Below are 17,065 nucleotides of genomic sequence, written 5' to 3'. Positions count from 1 at the left end.
AAGTTTGTCAAGGGAGTATTGCATATACAACCCCCTTTTGTGCCTCCAGTGGCACTGTGGGATCTCAACGTAGTTCTGGGATTCCTCAAAACACATTGGTTTAAAACCAGTCAAATCTGTGGATTTGAAGCATCTCACATGAAAAGTGAACATGCTCTTGGACCTGGCCTGGACCAGGCGAGTGTCAAATTGGTGGTTTTTTTCTCAAAAAAGCCCATATCTGTTTGTCCATTCGGACAGGGCAGAGCTGCGGACTCGTCCCCAGTTCTCTCCCTAAGGTGGTGTCAGTGTTTCACCTGAACCAGCTTATTGGGGTGTCTTGCGCCTACTAGGGACTTGGAGGACTCCAAGTTGCTAGATGTGGTCAGGGCCCTGAAAATATAGGTTCCAGGACGGCTGGAGTCAGGAAAACTGACTTGCTGTTATCCTGTATGCACCCAACAAACTGGGTGCTCTTGCTTTTAAGCAGACTTTTGCTAGTTGGATGTGTAATACAATTCAGCTTGCACATTCTGTGGCAGGCCTGCCACAGCCAAAATATGTAAATGCCCATTCCACAAGGAAGGTGGGCTCATCTTGGGCGGCTGCCCGAGGGGTCTCGGCTTTACAACTTTGCCGAGCGGCTATTTAGTCAGGGGCAAACACGTTTGTAAAATCCTACAAATTTGATACCCTGGCTAAGGAGGACCTGGAGTTCTCTCATTCGGTGCTGCAGAGTCATCCGCACTCTCCCGCCCGTTTGGGAGCTTTGGTATAATCCCCATGGTCCTTTCAGGAACCCCAGCATCCACTAGGACGATAGAGAAAATAAGAATTTACTTACCGATAATTCTATTTCTCGGAGTCCGTAGTGGATGCTGGGCGCCCATCCCAAGTGCGGATTATCTGCATTACTTGTACATAGTTACAAAAATCGGGTTATTATTGTTGTGAGCCATCCTTTCAGAGGCTCCGCTGTTATCATACTGTTAACTGGGTTCAGATCACAGGTTGTACAGTGTGATTGGTGTGGCTGGTATGAGTCTTACCCGGGATTCATAAATCCTTCCTTATTGTGTACGCTCGTCCGGGCACAGTACCTAACTGAGGCTTGGAGGAGGGTCATAGGGGGAGGAGCCAGTGCACACCACCTGATCCTAAAGCTTTACTTTTTGTGCCCTGTCTCCTGCGGAGCCGCTATTCCCCATGGTCCTTTCAGGAACCCCAGCATCCACTACGGACTCCGAGAAATAGAATTATCGGTAAGTAAATTCTTATTTTTTTCCGTGTCCAGAATCATGCCCAAAAATGACAGCCGAGTTGTCGGAACCAACTGCGACTTTGGTAGATTTAGAATGCAGCCGTGTTGTTGTAGTACTCTCAGGGAGAGAGACACGCTTTTTAGTAACTGATCTCTTGATCTTGCCTTTATCAGGAGATCGTCCAAGTATGGGATAATTGTGACCCCCTGCTTGCGCAGGATCACCATCATTTCCGCCATTACCTTGGTGAAAATTCTCGGGGCCGTGGAAAGCCCAAACGGCAACATCTGAAACTAGTACTGACAATCCTGTACAGCGAATCTCAGGTATGCCTGATGAGGAGGATATATGGGGACATGAAGGTATGCATCCTTTATGTCTAGTGACACCATAAAATCCCCCCCTTCCAGGCTGGAGATCACTGCCCGGAGAGATTCCATCTTGAATTTGAACCTCTTTAAATATAGGTTGAGGGATTTTAGATTCAGAATTGGTCTGACCGAGCCATCCGGCTTCGGGACCACAAATAGGGTTGAATAAAACCCTTTCCCCTGTTGCACTAGGGGAACCCTGATAATCACTTGCTGTTGACACAGCTTTTGTGCGGCAGCTGAAACTATTTCCCTCTCTGGGGGAGAAGCTGGCAAGGCCGATTTGAAAAATCGATGTGGAGGCACATCTTCGAACTCCAGCTTGTAGCCTTGGGATACAATTTCAACCACCCAAGGATCCAAATCCGACTGGACCCAGACTTGACTGAAGAGTCGAAGACGTGCCCCCACTGGTGCGGACTCCGGCAGCGGAGCCCCAGCGTCATGCGGTGGATTTTGTAGAGGCAGGGGAGGATTTTTGTTCCTGGGAACTAGCCGTAGCTGGTGTTCTTTTCCCTCTACCTCTGGCGAGGAAGGAAGAGCCATGCCCCTTTCTGAACTTATGAGACCGAAAGGACTGCATCTGGTATTGAGGTGCTTTCTTCTGCTGTGGGGGAACGTAAGGCAAAAAAGAAGACTTAGCCGCGGTAGCTGTGGAAACCAGGTCCGCGAGGCCCTCCCCAAATAAAACTTCACCTTTGTAAGGCAAAGCCTCCATATGTCTCTTTGAGTCAGCATCACCTGTCCATTGACGGGTCCACAGGGACCTTCTAGCAGAAACTGCCATGGCATTGGCTCTTGAATCCAAAAGTCCAATATCTCTCGCAGCCTCTCTCATATATAACGCTGCGTCCTAGATGTGACCTAAGGTCAACAAAATACTATCTTTATCTAGGGTGTCAATGTCAGATGACAAGTTATCTGCCCAAGCTGTAATTGCGCTACCCACCCATGTCGACGCTACTGCAGGTCTGAGCAGGGCTCCCGTAGTCGCATAAATTGATTTTAAGGTAGTTTCCTGCCTGCGATCCGCAGGATCCTTTAGGGACGCCGTGTCCGGGGACGGCAGTGCCACCTTTTTGGACAAGCGCGTCAAGGCCTTGTCCACCGTGGGCGAGGATTCCCACCGTACCCTGTCCTTTGAGGGGAAAGGATACGCCATAATAATTCTCTTGGGAACCTGCAGTCTCTTGTCTGGAGTTTCCCAAACCTTTTCAAATAAAGCGTTCAGCTCATGAGATGGGGGAAACGTTACCTCAGGTTTCTTTTCCTTAAACATGCAGACTCTCGTGTCAGGGACAGAGGGGTCCTCTGTGATATGCAAAACATCTTTTATTGCAATAATCATATATTGAATACTCTAGGCCACTCTTGGGTGCAACCTTGCATCACCCTAGTCGACACTGGAGTCGGAATCCGTGTCGGTATCAGTGTCTGCTATCTGGGAAAAGGGACGTTTATGGGACCCTGAAGGGTCTTGTGACACAGTAACAGCCATGGATTGACTCCCTGCTTTGTCCTTGGACTCTGCTTTGTCCAATCTCTTATGTAATAAAGCCACATTAGCATTTAAAACATTCCAACCAATCAGGTGTCGGCTGTGCCGACGGAGACACCACCACCATCTGCTCTGCTTCCTCCCTAGACGAGCCTTCCGCTTCAGACATGTCGACACACACGTACTGACACCCCCACACACACTGGGATATATGAATATGGGGACAGACCCACAATAAGGCCCTTTGGAGAGACAGAGAGAGAGTATGCCAGCACACACCCAGCGCCACTTGATACTTCGGTCCCGCTATTTTTATTATACTGGCAGAGGATTTATTATATACTGCCTCCGCAGTATCTATATACGTGTGCCAGTCTTATGTGAGGTAAAAATTGCTGCCCAGGGCGCCCCACCTGCGCCCTACCTGCGCCCTGCACCCTTGCTGTGCCTGTGTGTCGTGGGAGCAGTGGCACGCAGCGCGACCGCTGCGCGGTACCTCATGCAGATCTGAAGTCCTCTGTCGCCTTTGAAGTCTTCTTGCTTCCTATACTTACCCGGCTTTAATCTTCCGGCTCTGTGAGGAGGACGGCGGTGCGGCTCTGGGACGAACAGCAAGGACGACACCTGTGTTCTAAACCCCCGGGAGCTAATGGTGTCCAGTAGCCTAAGAAGCAGAGCCCATCAGTCCAGGAAAGTGGGTCTGCTTCTCTCCCCTCAGTCCCACGAAGCAGGGAGCCTGTTGCCAACAGTGCTCCCTGAAAATAAAAAACCTAACAAAAGACTTTTCAGAGAAACTCAGTAGAGCTCCCCTGTAGTGCATCCAGTCTCCTCTGGGCACAGGATCTAACTGAGGTCTGGAGGAGGGGCATAGAGGGAGGAGCCAGTTCACACCCATCTAAAGTCTTAGAGTGCCCATGTCTCCTGCGGAGCCAGTCTATACCCCATGGTCCTTACGGAGTCCCCAGCATCCTCCAGGACGTAAGAGAAATAGGATTTTAATACCTACCGGTAAATATTTTTCTCTTAGTCCGTAGAGGATGCTGGGTACACCAATAGAACCATGGGGTATAGACTGGATCCGCAGGAGACATGGGCACTTTAAGACTTTCAAAAGGGGTGTGCACTGGCTCCTCCCTATATGCCCCTCACTCCAGTTACAGGAACTGTGCCCAGGGAGACGGACATATTTTGAGGAAAGGATTTATTGTTAAGCTTAAGGTGAGATTCATACCAGTACACACCTCAAGCATGCCGCACAACGTGGCAATCAACAGAACACACGCCAGCGGCATGAACGATTTCAGCAACAGGCTGACAATAAACTTAACACAACATCTGTGTAAACACAACTAATAACTGCAGATACAGTACGCACTGGGACGGGCGCCCAGCATCCTCTACGGACTAAGAGAAAAGGATTTACCGGTAGGTATTAAAATTCAATTTTCTCATACGTCCTAGAGGATGCTGGGACACCAATAGAACCATGGGGGTTATACCAAAGCTCTAGAACGGGCGGGAGAGTGCAGATGACTCTGCAGCACTGATTGACCAAACTTGAGGTCGTCATCGGCCAGGGTATCAAACTTGTAAAACTTTGCAAAAGTGTTCGAACCCGACAAAGTAGCAGCTCGGCAAAGTTGCAATGCCGAGACCCCTCGGGCAGCCGCCCAGGACGAGCCCACCTTTCTAGTAGAATAAGCCTTAACCGATTTCGGCAACGGCAATCCGGTCGTGGAATGAGCATGCTGAATCGTGTTACAGATCCAGCGTGCAATGGTCTGTTTGGAAGCAGGACACCCAATCTTGTTGGGAGCATACAGGACAAATAGAGCCTCGGTTTTCCTAACCTGAGCCTTTCTGGTGACATAGATTTTCAGAGCTCTGACCACATCCAAAGACTTTGACTCAATGAAAGCGTCAGTAGCCACTGGCACTACAATAGGTTGGTTCATGTGAAAAGATAAAACCACCTTCGGCAGAAAATGCTGACGAGTCCTCAACTCTGCTCTATCTTCATGAAAAATTAAATAAGGGCTCTTGTGAGACAAGTCCGCTAATTCAGACACCCGCCTTGAAGATGCCAAAGCCAACAGGATGACCACTTTCCAAGTGAGGAACTTCAACTCCACCTTCTGTAAATGTTCAAACCAATGTGATTGAAGGGACTGCAACACCACGTTAAGATTCCATGGCGCCACTGGGGGCACAAATGGAGGTTGGATGTGCAACACACCTTTCACGAAAGTCTGAACTTCTGGAAGGGAGGCCAATTGTTTTTGAAAGAAAACCGATAAGGCTGAAATCTGAACCTTAATTGAGCACAACTTTAGGCCCGCCTCCACACCTGCTTGTAGAAAATGGAGAAAACGTCCTAGCTGAAATTCTTCCGCAGGTGCCTCCTTGGATTCACACCAAGACACATATTTTCTCCAAATGCGGTGGTAATGTTTAGACGTTACCCCTTTCCTGGCCTGAAGAAGTGTGGGAATGACTTCACTGGGAATACCCTTTCGGGCTAGGATTTGGCGTTCAACCGCCATGCCGTCAAACGCAGCCGCGGTAAGTCTTGGTATACGCACGGCCCCTGCTGTAACAGGTCCTCACATAGAGGCAGAGGCCAGGGCTCTCCTATGAGTAATTCATGAAGATCTGGATACCAAGCCCTCCTCGGCCAGTCCGGGACAATGAGGATCGCTTGAACCTTTGTTCTTCTTATGATCTTTAGAACTTTTGGAATGAGAGGAAGTGAAGGGAATACATACACCGACGGAAACACCCATGGTGTCACCAGTGCATCCACTGCTGTTGCCTGAGGGTCCCTTGACCTGGAACAATATCTCTGAAGTTTCTTGTTGAGGCGAGACGCCATCATGTCTATTTGAGGAATTCCCCAATGACTTGTCAATTCTGTGAAGACTTCTTGATGGAGGCTCCACTCTCCTGGATAGAGTTCGTGTCTGCTGAGGAAATCTGCTTCCCAGTTGTCCACTCCTGGAATGAAGATCGCTGACAGTGCGCTTGTATGTTTTTCCACCCAGCGGAGAACCTTTGTGACTTCTGCCATCGCCGCTCTGCTTTTTGTTCCGCCCTGGCGGTTTATCTACGCTACTGCTGTAACATTGTCCGACTGGATCAGTACGGGCAGATTGCAAAGGAGATGTTCCGCCTGCACAAGGCCGTTGTAAATGGCCCTTAACTTTAGAATGTTTATGTGGAGACAAGTTTCCTGGCTTGACCATCTTCCTTGGAAGTTTTCCCCCTGCGTAACTGCACCCCATCCTCGGAGACTTGCATCCGTGGTTACTAGGATCCAGTCCTGGATCCCGAACCTGCGCCCCTCCAGGAGGTGAGAACTGTGCAGCCACCACAGGAGTGATATTCTGGTCTTGGAAGACAGGATTATCCTTCGGTGCATGTGCAGGTGGGATCCGGACCACTTGTCCAAAGGGTCCCACTGAAACACTCTGGCATGGAACCTGCCAAACTGAATGGCCTCGTAGGCCGCAACCATCTTCCCCAGCAACCGAGTGCATTGATGGATTGACACCCTTGCTGGTTTCAGAATTTGTTTGACCAGACTCTGAAGTTCCTGAGCCTTTTCCACTGGAAGAAAAACTCTCTGTAGTTCCGTGTCCAGTATCATTCCTAAGAATGACAACCTCATCGCCGGAATCAACTGTGATTTTGGCAAGTTTAGGAGCCAACCATGTTGTTGAAGAACTGCCAGGGACATCACCACGTTCTCCACCAACTGGTCCCTGGATCTCGCCTTTATCAGGAGATCGTCCAAGTACGGGATAATCGTGACTCCTTGCTTGCGAAGAAGAACCATCATTTCCGCCATTACTTTGGTGAAAATTCTTGGAGCCGTGGACAGACCAAACGGCAACGTCTGAAATTGTTAATGACAATCCTGAATTGCAAGCCTCAGATAAGCCTGATGCGGAGGATAAATGGGAACATGCAAGTAGGCATCTTTTATGTCCACCGACACCAGAAAATCCCCCTCCTCCAGACTGGAGATCACTGCTCGAAGAGACTCCATCTTGAATTTGAATTTCTTTAGGTAGACATTGAGGGATTTCAGGTTTAGGATTGGTCTGACCGAGCCATCCAGCTTCGGGACCACAAAGATGCTTGAATATAAGCCTTCTCCCTGTTGTGACTGGGGAACCCTGACGATGACCTGATTTTGACACAATTTTTGTATTGCGTCGCAAACTACCTTCCTGTCCGTGAGAGAAGCTGGTAAGTCCGATTTGAAAAATCTGCGAGGGGGAACGTCTTGAAACTCCAGTTTGTACCCTTGGGATACTATTTGTAAAGCTCAAGGATCCAGGTCCGAACGAACCCAGAACTGACTGAAGAGTTTGAGACGTGCCCCCACCGGTGCGGACTACCGCAGAGGAGCCCCAGCGTCATGTGCTGGATTTGGCAGAAGTCGGGGAGGACTTCTGCTCCTGGGAACCCGCCACGGCTGGTGATCTTTTACCCTTTCCCCTTCCTCTGGTAGCAAGGAAGGAAGAACGTTGTCCTTTCTTGTATTTATTGGGCCGAAAGGACTGCATTTGATAGTGGTGTGTTTTCTTTTGTTGTGAAAGCACATAAGGTAAAAATGATGACTTACCCGCTGTAGCCGTAGATACCAAATCAGCGAGGCCGTCACCATGAATCCACAATGCTCACCTAGCTGAGACTGCCATGGCATTGGCCTTTGATCCCAAAAGGCCAATGTCTCTGTTCCTTTAGGTAAGCTGCAGCGTCCTTGATATGACCCAGCGTCAGGAGGATACAATCCCTATCTAGGGTATCTATATCAGATGACAAGTTATCTGCCCACTTTTCGATAGCACTACTCACCCACGCAGATGCAATGACCGGTCTGAGTAGCGTACCTGTGGTCGTATAACTGGATTTTAACGTACTTTCCTGCTTACGATCCGCAGGGTCTTTAAGGGCTGCTGTGCCAGGTGACGGAAGAGCCACCTTCTTTGACAAACGCGATAGGGCCTTGTCTACAATGGGGGGTGACTCACACTTTTCCCTATCCCCAGAGGGAAATGGATAAGCCGCCGGAATCCTTTTGGGAATCTGAAACCTTCTGTCAGGGCTTTCCCAGACTTTTTCAAATAGAGCGTTCAATTCATGAGAGGGAGGAAACGCTATCTCAGGTTTCTTTTCCTTATACAGGCAGACCCTTTTATCAGGAATAGCAGGGTCCTCAGTGATATGTAATACCTCTTTAACTGCCACAATCATGTACTGACTGCTCTTAGCCAATTTTGGATCTAATCTGGAATCGCTATAGTCGACACTGGAATCAGTGCCCGTGTCGGTATCCGTGTCTGCCAACTGGGCAAACGTACGTTTCTTTGACCCCGAGGGGACCTGGACTTGTAAAAACATATCTTCCACAGATTTCTTCATGCCTGGGTCTGAGACTCAGACTTGTCCAATCTCTTACTAATACGAGCCACATTAGCATTCAAAGCATCCAACACATTTACCCAATCAGGCGTCGGCGGTCCCGACATGGTCACCCCCGTCGCCTTTTGTGTCTCTAATACAGCCTCCCCCTGTGACGAGCACTCATCCTCAGACATGCCGACACACGTTTAAGAAACACCCACAGACACACTGGGCTTATAGGGGACAGACCCACAGGAAAGCCTTTTAGAGAGACACAGAGAGAATTTGCCAGCTCACACCCCAGCGCTCAATCAGCGGTTCTGAGGCGCCTAATAAAATTTCCAGACCTGTAGCGCTTTTTATATCAAAGTATATTGCACCAAATAACCTGCCCCCCCCCCCCCCCCCCCGTTTTGCACCCTGAGACTTGTCAGCCATGTTGAGGAAGGAGCAGCGTCTCTGCAGCCAGTGGAGAGGAAATGGCGTCGAGTGAGCTGAGGGGACGAAGCTCCGCCCCCTTAATGGCGTGCTTCCGTCCCGCTTCTTTTAATGACTGATTATACTGGGGGTATGGTACAGTGCCCTCGCACTTATGTCCCTTCTTGCCAGTTTATGCTGTGGATTTTTAGCTGCCCAGGGCGCCCCCCCCCCCCCAAGCTCCCTGCACCCAGTAGTGCTTTGTGTGTGTGTGGGAGCCTGGCTGCGCGGTACCTCAGAGAATGCCGTCACTGAAGTCTTCTTATCTTCTTCTACTCACCTGTCCTCACCTGCTGGCTCTGTAAGGGGGTGACGGCCGGCTGCGGGAGTGAGCATCTAGGCGTACCCAGCGATCAGCACCCCTAGGAGCTAATGGTGTCCTGTAGCCAGAAGCAGAGCCATTAACTCACTGGAAGTTGGTCATACCTCTCTCCCCTAAGTCCCACGAAGCAGGGAAACTGTTGCCAGCAGTCTCCCTGAACATAAAAAACCTAACAATGGCCCTCATTCCGAGTTGTTCGCTCGGTAAAAATCTTCGCATCGCAGCGATTTTCCGCTTAATGCGCATGCGCAATGTTCGCACTGCGACTGCGCCAAGTAAATTTGCTATGCACTTAGTAATTTTACTCACGGCTTTTTCATCGTTCTGGCGATCGTAATGTGATTGACAGGAAATGGGTGTTACTGGGCGGAAACAGGCCGTTTTATGCGCGTGTGGGAAAAAACGCTACCGTTTCCGGAAAAAACGCAGGAGTGGCCGGAGAAACGGAGGAGTGTCTGGGCGAACGCTGGGTGTGTTTGTGACGTCAAACCAGGAACGACAAGCAGTGAACTGATCGCAGATGCCGAGTAAGTCTGAAGCTACTCAGAAACTGCTACGAGGTGTGTAATCGCAATATTGCGATTACTTTGTTCGCAATTTTAAGATGCTAAGATTCACTCCCAGTAGGCGGCGGCTTAGCTTGAGCAACTCTGCTAAAATCGCCTTGCGAGCGAACAACTCGGAATGACCTCCAATAAGTCTTTTTTCAGAGAAACTCAGTAGAGCTCCCCTGTAGTGCGTCCAGTCTCACTGGGCACAATTCTAAAACTGGAGTCTGGAGGAGGGGCATAGAGGGAGGAGCCAGTGCACAACCCTTTTGAAAGTCTTAAAGTGCCAATGTCTCCTGCGGATCCCGTCTATACCCCATGGTTCTATTGGTGTCCCCAGCATCCTCTAAGACATATGAGAAACAAGAGGGCTCCAAGATTTCTGCTGCCGGCCAGCCTCAGGACCCTAATAAGTTCATGTTTTCCAGATCACTTGAGGATCTATAAAATGTGATGTTGGTCATACACCTGTGCCCCTGCTGGGTGGTCTGGGAAATGTGAACTGTTAGGCTCTTGAGGACCGGGGCTGAGAATTTGAGAACCACTGGGTTTCTGCCAACAAATCCTGAAATGCAGATTAAATTCCTATTTTGGTTATGTGGTTCAGTGAAAGCAATTGCTTGACGGAAAGATGAGCTAAAGAGGTATTACTGAATAGTAATGAAACAAGTGAAAATAGACCCAATGATTTTTATGCACATTTTGGATGACTGAACACCAGCTTTTACAGCCAGACAAGGGACCTGATTCAGAGGAGCATGCAAATCATATGAGGCTGCGATTTCTCACAGATTCTTAAGTGCAAAAGTACGCAAATACGCAAAGTGTAAGCATTGCCCTTGTGCACTACTGTGTGATGGACAGAGCAAGCCCTGCAATGCCCACCAGTTGCGCTTGTGCATCCGATCTCTCCAGCTTCGGTCGCATCATCGACTACTTGAGCTTCCCTTTGGTGGTCCAGAGTCTCCCTTGTAACTCCCATAACACCACCTCTTCTTGCGATAACTTTAGGTCACCTGACAGGTTCCACCCAGAAACGCCCACGGATCGCAGAAGCCATCTTAAGTAATAGCAATGTACTATGCAACACATTGGTTCACAAGTGAACAGTAAGAATTTCTTAAGGGCTGTGTATGGGCAGTTGGCCAACTATTGCTCCTAACGTCCATTATATTAACTGTATCCACTTCTGAATCAGGCCCAATAAAACAGCATATTCGCTGTCTGTCTTACCTCACCAACAGCATTGGAGAGAATATGGACTATCTTTTCATGAGGAGTTGCAACAACACTTTGTCCATTGATCTCAATGATGCGGTGACCCACTCGCACACCTCCTCGCTCTGCAATGCCACCTCGCATAAGGCTACAAATCTGCAGATGAGAGAGTGAGACATTAGCAATACCTGGTTATCTCACTGATCTCTACAGTAATAAATAAGAACATCTGAAAAATAATAAGAATTTACTCACCGGTAAATCTATTTCTCGTAGTCCGTAGTGGATGCTGGGGACTCGGTAAGGACCATGGGGAATAGACGGGCTCCGCAGGAGACTGGGCACTCTAAAGAAAGATTCAGTACTATCTGGTGTGCACTGGCTCCTCCCTCTATGCCCCTCCTCCAGACCTCAGTTAAGGAAACTGTGCCCGGAAGAGCAGACATTATAAGGAAAGGATTTTGGAATCCCGGGTAAGACTCATACCAGCCACACCAATCACACCGTATACCTTGTGATACACTTATCCAGTTAACAGTATGAACAACAACAGGGCATCAACAATGGATGCCAACATAACATAACCCATTATTAAGCATTAACTATATACACGTATTGCAGAAAGTCCGCACTAGGGACGGGCGCCCAGCATCCACTACAGACTACGAGAAATAGATTTACCGGTGAGTAAAATCTTATTTTCTCTAACGTCCTAGTGGATGCTGGGGACTCCGTAAGGACCATGGGGATTATACCAAAGCTCCCAAACGGGCGGGAGAGTGCGGATGGGCAAACTCAAGGTCCTCCTCAGCCAGGGTATCAAACTTGTAGAATTTTGCAAATGTGTTTGAACCCGACCAAGTAGCAGCTCGGCAAAGCTGTAAAGCCGAGACCCCTCGGGCAGCCGCCCAAGAAGAGCCCACCTTCCTTGTGGAATGGGCTTTCACTGATTTTGGATGCGGCAATCCAGCCGCAGAATGAGCCTGCTGAATCGTGTTACAGATCCAGCGGGCAACGGTTTGCTTTGAAGCAGGAGCACCCAACTTGTTGGGGGCATATAGGATAAACAGCGAGTCAGTTTTCCTGACTCCAGCCGTTCTGGCTACATAAATCTTCAAAGCCCTGACTACATCTAGTAACCTGGAATCCTCCAACTCATGAGTAGCCGCAGGCACTACAATAGGTTGGTTCAAATGAAAAGATGACACCACCTTTGGCAGAAATTGGGGACGAGTCCGCAATTCTGCCCTGTCCATATGAAAAACCAGATAGGGGCTTTTACATGACAAAGCCGCCAATTCTGACACACGCCTAGCCGAAGCTAAGGCCAATAGCATGACCACCTTCCACGTGAGATACTTTAGCTCCACGGTCTTAAGTGGTTCAAACCAGTGGGATTTTAGGAAACCCAACACCACGTTGAGATCCCAAGGTGCCACAGGTGGCACAAAAGGGGGCTGAATATGCAGCACTCCCTTAACAAACGTCTGAACTTCAGGAAGAGACGCCAGTTCCTTTTGAAAGAAAATGGATAGGGCCGAAATCTGGACCTTTATGGATCCCAACTTCAAGCCCATAGTCACTCCAGACTGTAGAAAGTGCAGAAATCTGCCCAGTTGGAATTCCTCTGTAGGGGCCTTCCTGGCCTCACACCAAGCAACATATTTTCGTCATATGCGGTGATAATGCTTTGCTGTCACGTCCTTCCTAGCCTTTATCAGCGTAGGATTAACTTCCTCCGGAATGCCTTTTTCCGCTAGGACCCGGCGTTCAACCGCCATGCCGTCAAACGCAGCCGCAGTAAGTCTTGGAACAGGCAGGGCCCCTGTTGCAACAGGTCCTGTCTGAGAGGCAGAGGCCATGGGTCCTCTGTGAGCATTTCTTGCAGTTCCGGGTACCAAGGCCTTCTTGGCCAATCCGGAACAATAAGTATTGTTCTCACACCTCTTCTTCTTACGATTCTCAGCACCTTGGGTATGAGAGGAAGAGGAGGAAACACATAGACCGACTGGAACACCCACGGTGTTACCAGGGCGTCCACAGCTATCGCCTGAGGGTCTCTTGACCTGGCGCAATACCGTTGTAGCTTTTTGTTGAGACGGGACACCATCATGTCTACCTGTGGCAGTTCCCATCGATTTGTAATCTGAATGAAGACTTCGTGATGAAGTCCCCACTCTCCCGGGTGAAGGTCGTGCCTGCTGAGAAAGTCTGCTTCCCAGTTGTCCACCCCCAGAATGAACACTGCTGACAGTGCTTGCACGTGATTCTCCGCCCACCGAAGAATCCTGGTGGCTTCCGCCATCGCGACTCTGCTTCTTGTGCCGCCCTGGCGGTTTACATGAGCCACCGCGGTGATGTTGTCTGGATATTTATGTGCAGACAAGCCTCCTGACTTGACCACAACCCTTGGAAGTTTCTTCCCTGAGTGACTGCCCCCCACCCTCGGAGGCTCGCATCCGTGGTCACCAGGACCCAGTCCTGTATGCCGAACCTGCGGCCCTCGAGAAGGTGAGCACTCTGTAGCCACCACAGAAGAGACACCCTGGCCCTGGGGGACAGGGTGATCAGCCGATGCATCTGAAGATGCGATCCGGACCATTTGTCCAACAGATCCCATTGAAAGATCCTCGCATGGAACCTGCTGAAGGGAATGGCTTCGTACGATGCCACCATCTTTCCCAGGACTCGCGTGCAGTGATGCACCGACACCTGTTTCGGTTTTAAGAGGTCTCTGACTAGAGCCACAAGCTCTTGAGCCTTCTCCGTCGGGAGAAACACCTTCTTCTGGTCTGTGTCCAGAATCATGCCCAGAAAGGGCAGACGCGTCGTAGGAATCAGCTGCGACTTTGGGATATTCAGAATCCAGCCATGCTGTTGCAACACTTCCTGAGAGTGCGCTACGCTGATCTGCAACTGCTCCCTCGACCTCGCCTTTATGAGGAGATCGTCCAAGTATGGGATAACTGTGACTCCTTGCTTTCTCAGGATCACCATCATTTCTGCCATTACCTTGGTAAATATTCTCGGTGCCGTGGAGAGCTCAAACGGCAACGTCTGGAATTGGTAATGACAGTCCTGTACCACAAATCTGAGGTACTCCTGATGAGGCGGATAAATGGGGACATGCAAGTAAGCATCCTTGATGTCCAGAGACACCATAAAATCCCCCTCTTCCAGGCTTGCAATGACCGCTCTGAGCGTTTCCATTTTGAACTTGAATCTTTTCAGATAAATGTTCAGGGACTTTAAATTTAATATAGGTCTGACCGAACCGTCTGGTTTCGGTACCACAAACATTGTGGAATAGTATCCCTTTCCCTGTTGAAGAAGGGGAACCTTTACCACCACCTGCTGGAGAAATAGCTTGTGAATTGCCGCTACCACTACTTCCCTTTCTATGGGGAAAGCTGGCAGGGCCGATTTTAGGTAACGTTGAGGGGGCATCACCTCGAATTCCAGCTTGTATCCCTGAGACACAATCTGTATAGCCCAGGGATCCACCTGTAAGCGAACCCACTGGTGGCTGAAATGTCGGAGACGCGCCCCCACCGCTCCTGGCTCCACCCGTGGAGCCCCAGCGTCATGCGGTGGATTTAGTGGAAGCCGGGGAGGACTTCTGTTCCTGGGAACTAGCTGTAAGGTGCAGCTTTTTTCCTCTACCCCTGCCTCTAGCAAGAAAGGAAGCACCTCTGACCTTCTTACTTCATTGTGCGCGAAAGGACTGCATTTGGTAATACGGTGCTTTCTTAGGTTGTGAGGGAATATATGGTAAAAAGTTTGACTTCCCAGCAGTAGCTGTGGAAACCAGGTCCGAGAGACCGTCCCCAAACAATTCCTCACTCTTGTAAGGTAACACCTCCATGTGTTTTTTGGAGTCGGCATCACCTGTCCACTGCCGAGTCCACAGGACCCTCCTGGCAGAAATTGACATTGCATTAATTCTAGAGCCCAGTAGGCAAATGTCCCTCTGGGCATCCCTCATATATAGGACAGTGTCTTTTATATGCCCCAGGGTCAGCATAATGGTATCCCTGTCCAAGGTATCCATTTCCTCAGACAGATTATCTGTCCACGCTGCTACAGCACTACACATCCACGCCGACGCAATTGCCGGCCTCAGTAGAGTCCCTGAATGTGTATAAACAGATTTCAGGATACTTTCCTGCTTTCTATCTGCAGGATCCTTTAGGGTGGCCGTATCCTGCGACGGCAGGGCCACCTTCTTAGATAAGCGTGTGAGAGCTTTATCTACCCTAGGGGAGGATTCCCAGCGCACCCTGTCCTCTGGCGGGAAAGGGTACGCCATAAGTAACCTTTTGGAAATCAGGACTTTCTTATCTGGGGAATCCCACGCTCTTTCACATAACTCATTTAACTCATGTGAAGGGGGAAAAGTCACCTCTTGCTTTTTCTCCCCATACATATAAACCCTCTTGTCAGAGACAGGGTTTACCTCTGATATGTGTAAAACATCCTTCATCGCTATAATCATGTAACGTATAGCTTTTGTCATTTTCGGTTGCAATTTTGCATCATCGTCGTCGACACTGGAGTCAGAATCCGTGTCGACATCTGTGTCAACCATTTTGGATAGTGGGCGCTTTTGAGACCCTGAGGGCCTCTGCGCTGTAGGATCAGGCATGGGTTGAGACCCTGACTGGCCCGAGGTATCAGCTTTATCCAACCTTTTATGTAAGGAGTTTACATTATCATTTAACACCTTCCACATATCCATCCAATCAGGTGTCGGCACCGTCGGCGGCGACACGTCAGTCAACTGCACTTGCTCTGCCTCCACATAGCCCTCTTCGTCAAACATGTCGAAACACGCGTACCGACACACCACACACACAGGGGAAGCTCTAAATGAGGACAGGACCCCCACAAGGCCTTTTGGAGAGACAGAGAGAAAGTATGCCAGCACACACCCCAGCGCTATATAACCCAGGGATTACACAGTAACTTAGTGTTTACCCAGTAGCTGCTGTATTATGATTAATGCGCCTAAATTTATGTGCCCCCCCTCTCTTTTTTACCCTTCTACCGTGATTCTGCAGGGGAGAGCCTGGGGAGCTGCCTCTCAGCGGAGCTGTGGAAGGAAAATGGCGCTGGTGAGTGCTGAGGAAGAAGGCCCCGCCCCCTCAGCGGCGGGCTTCTGTCCCGCGATTTTTTGTAAAATAAATGGCGGGGGCTCATACATATAACAGTGTCCCACTGTCTATATGCAGCTTTCGCCAGGAGGTATCAATTGCTGCCCAGGGCGCCCCCTCCTGTGCCCTGCACCCGACAGTGACCGGAGTGTGTGGGTTAGTGTGGGCGCAATGGCGCACAGCTGCAGTGCTGTGCGCTACCTCATGTGAAGACAGGAGTCTTCTGCCGCCGATTTCGATGTCTTCTCCACTTCTGCCGGCTTCTGTCTTCTGGCTCTGCGAGGGGGACGGCGGCGCGGCTCCGGGAACGGACTACAAGGTCAGGTCCTGTGTTCGATCCCTCTGGAGCTAATGGTGTCCAGTAGACTAAGAAGCGCAACCTAGCCGCAGTTAGTAGGTTTGCTTCTCTCCCCTCAGTCCCACGTAGCAGAGAGTCTGTTGCCAGCAGAAGCTCTCTGAAAATAAAAAAACCTAACTAAAATACTTTCTTATTAGCAAGCTCAGGAGAGCTCACTAAAAGCACCCAGCTCTGTCCGGGCACAGATTCTAACTGAGGTCTGGAGGAGGGGCATAGAGGGAGGAGCCAGTGCACACCAGATAGTACTGAATCTTTCTTTAGAGTGCCCAGTCTCCTGCGGAGCCCGTCTATTCCCCATGGTCCTTATGGAGTCCCCAGCATCCACTAGGACGTTAGAGAAATGGGGTCTATGTACTAAGACAAACATGGTTTTCCACTCTTCACCCTACATTGCCTCTTCTCTGTCATTTTCCATTGCCATCCACTGGAAGAGTATAACTCTACCACCAAGAGTCTTATGCCCTTAA

The 17,065-nt window shown here is 49.7% G+C and overlaps 1 protein-coding gene across 3 annotated transcripts in view; it reads right to left on the bottom strand.

Annotated features, from left to right (window-relative positions):
• APBA1 (amyloid beta precursor protein binding family A member 1) overlaps positions 1–17,065 on the bottom strand; it is a 354,528-nt gene that overhangs the window by 18,288 nt on the left and 319,175 nt on the right. For all 3 annotated transcript variants that reach the window (XM_063913906.1, XM_063913904.1, XM_063913905.1), the window contains one exon: positions 11,103–11,243. In XM_063913906.1, the coding sequence (XP_063769976.1) occupies positions 11,103–11,243 (141 nt within the window). The remainder of the gene's footprint in view (positions 1–11,102; positions 11,244–17,065) is intronic.

The sequence above is a fragment of the Pseudophryne corroboree genome, chromosome 1 (assembly GCF_028390025.1).
Source record: "Pseudophryne corroboree isolate aPseCor3 chromosome 1, aPseCor3.hap2, whole genome shotgun sequence".
Lineage (NCBI taxonomy): Eukaryota > Metazoa > Chordata > Amphibia > Anura > Myobatrachidae > Pseudophryne > Pseudophryne corroboree.
Note: the sequence above shows the minus strand (reverse complement) of the source record. Positions and strands in the feature narration are given on the sequence as shown.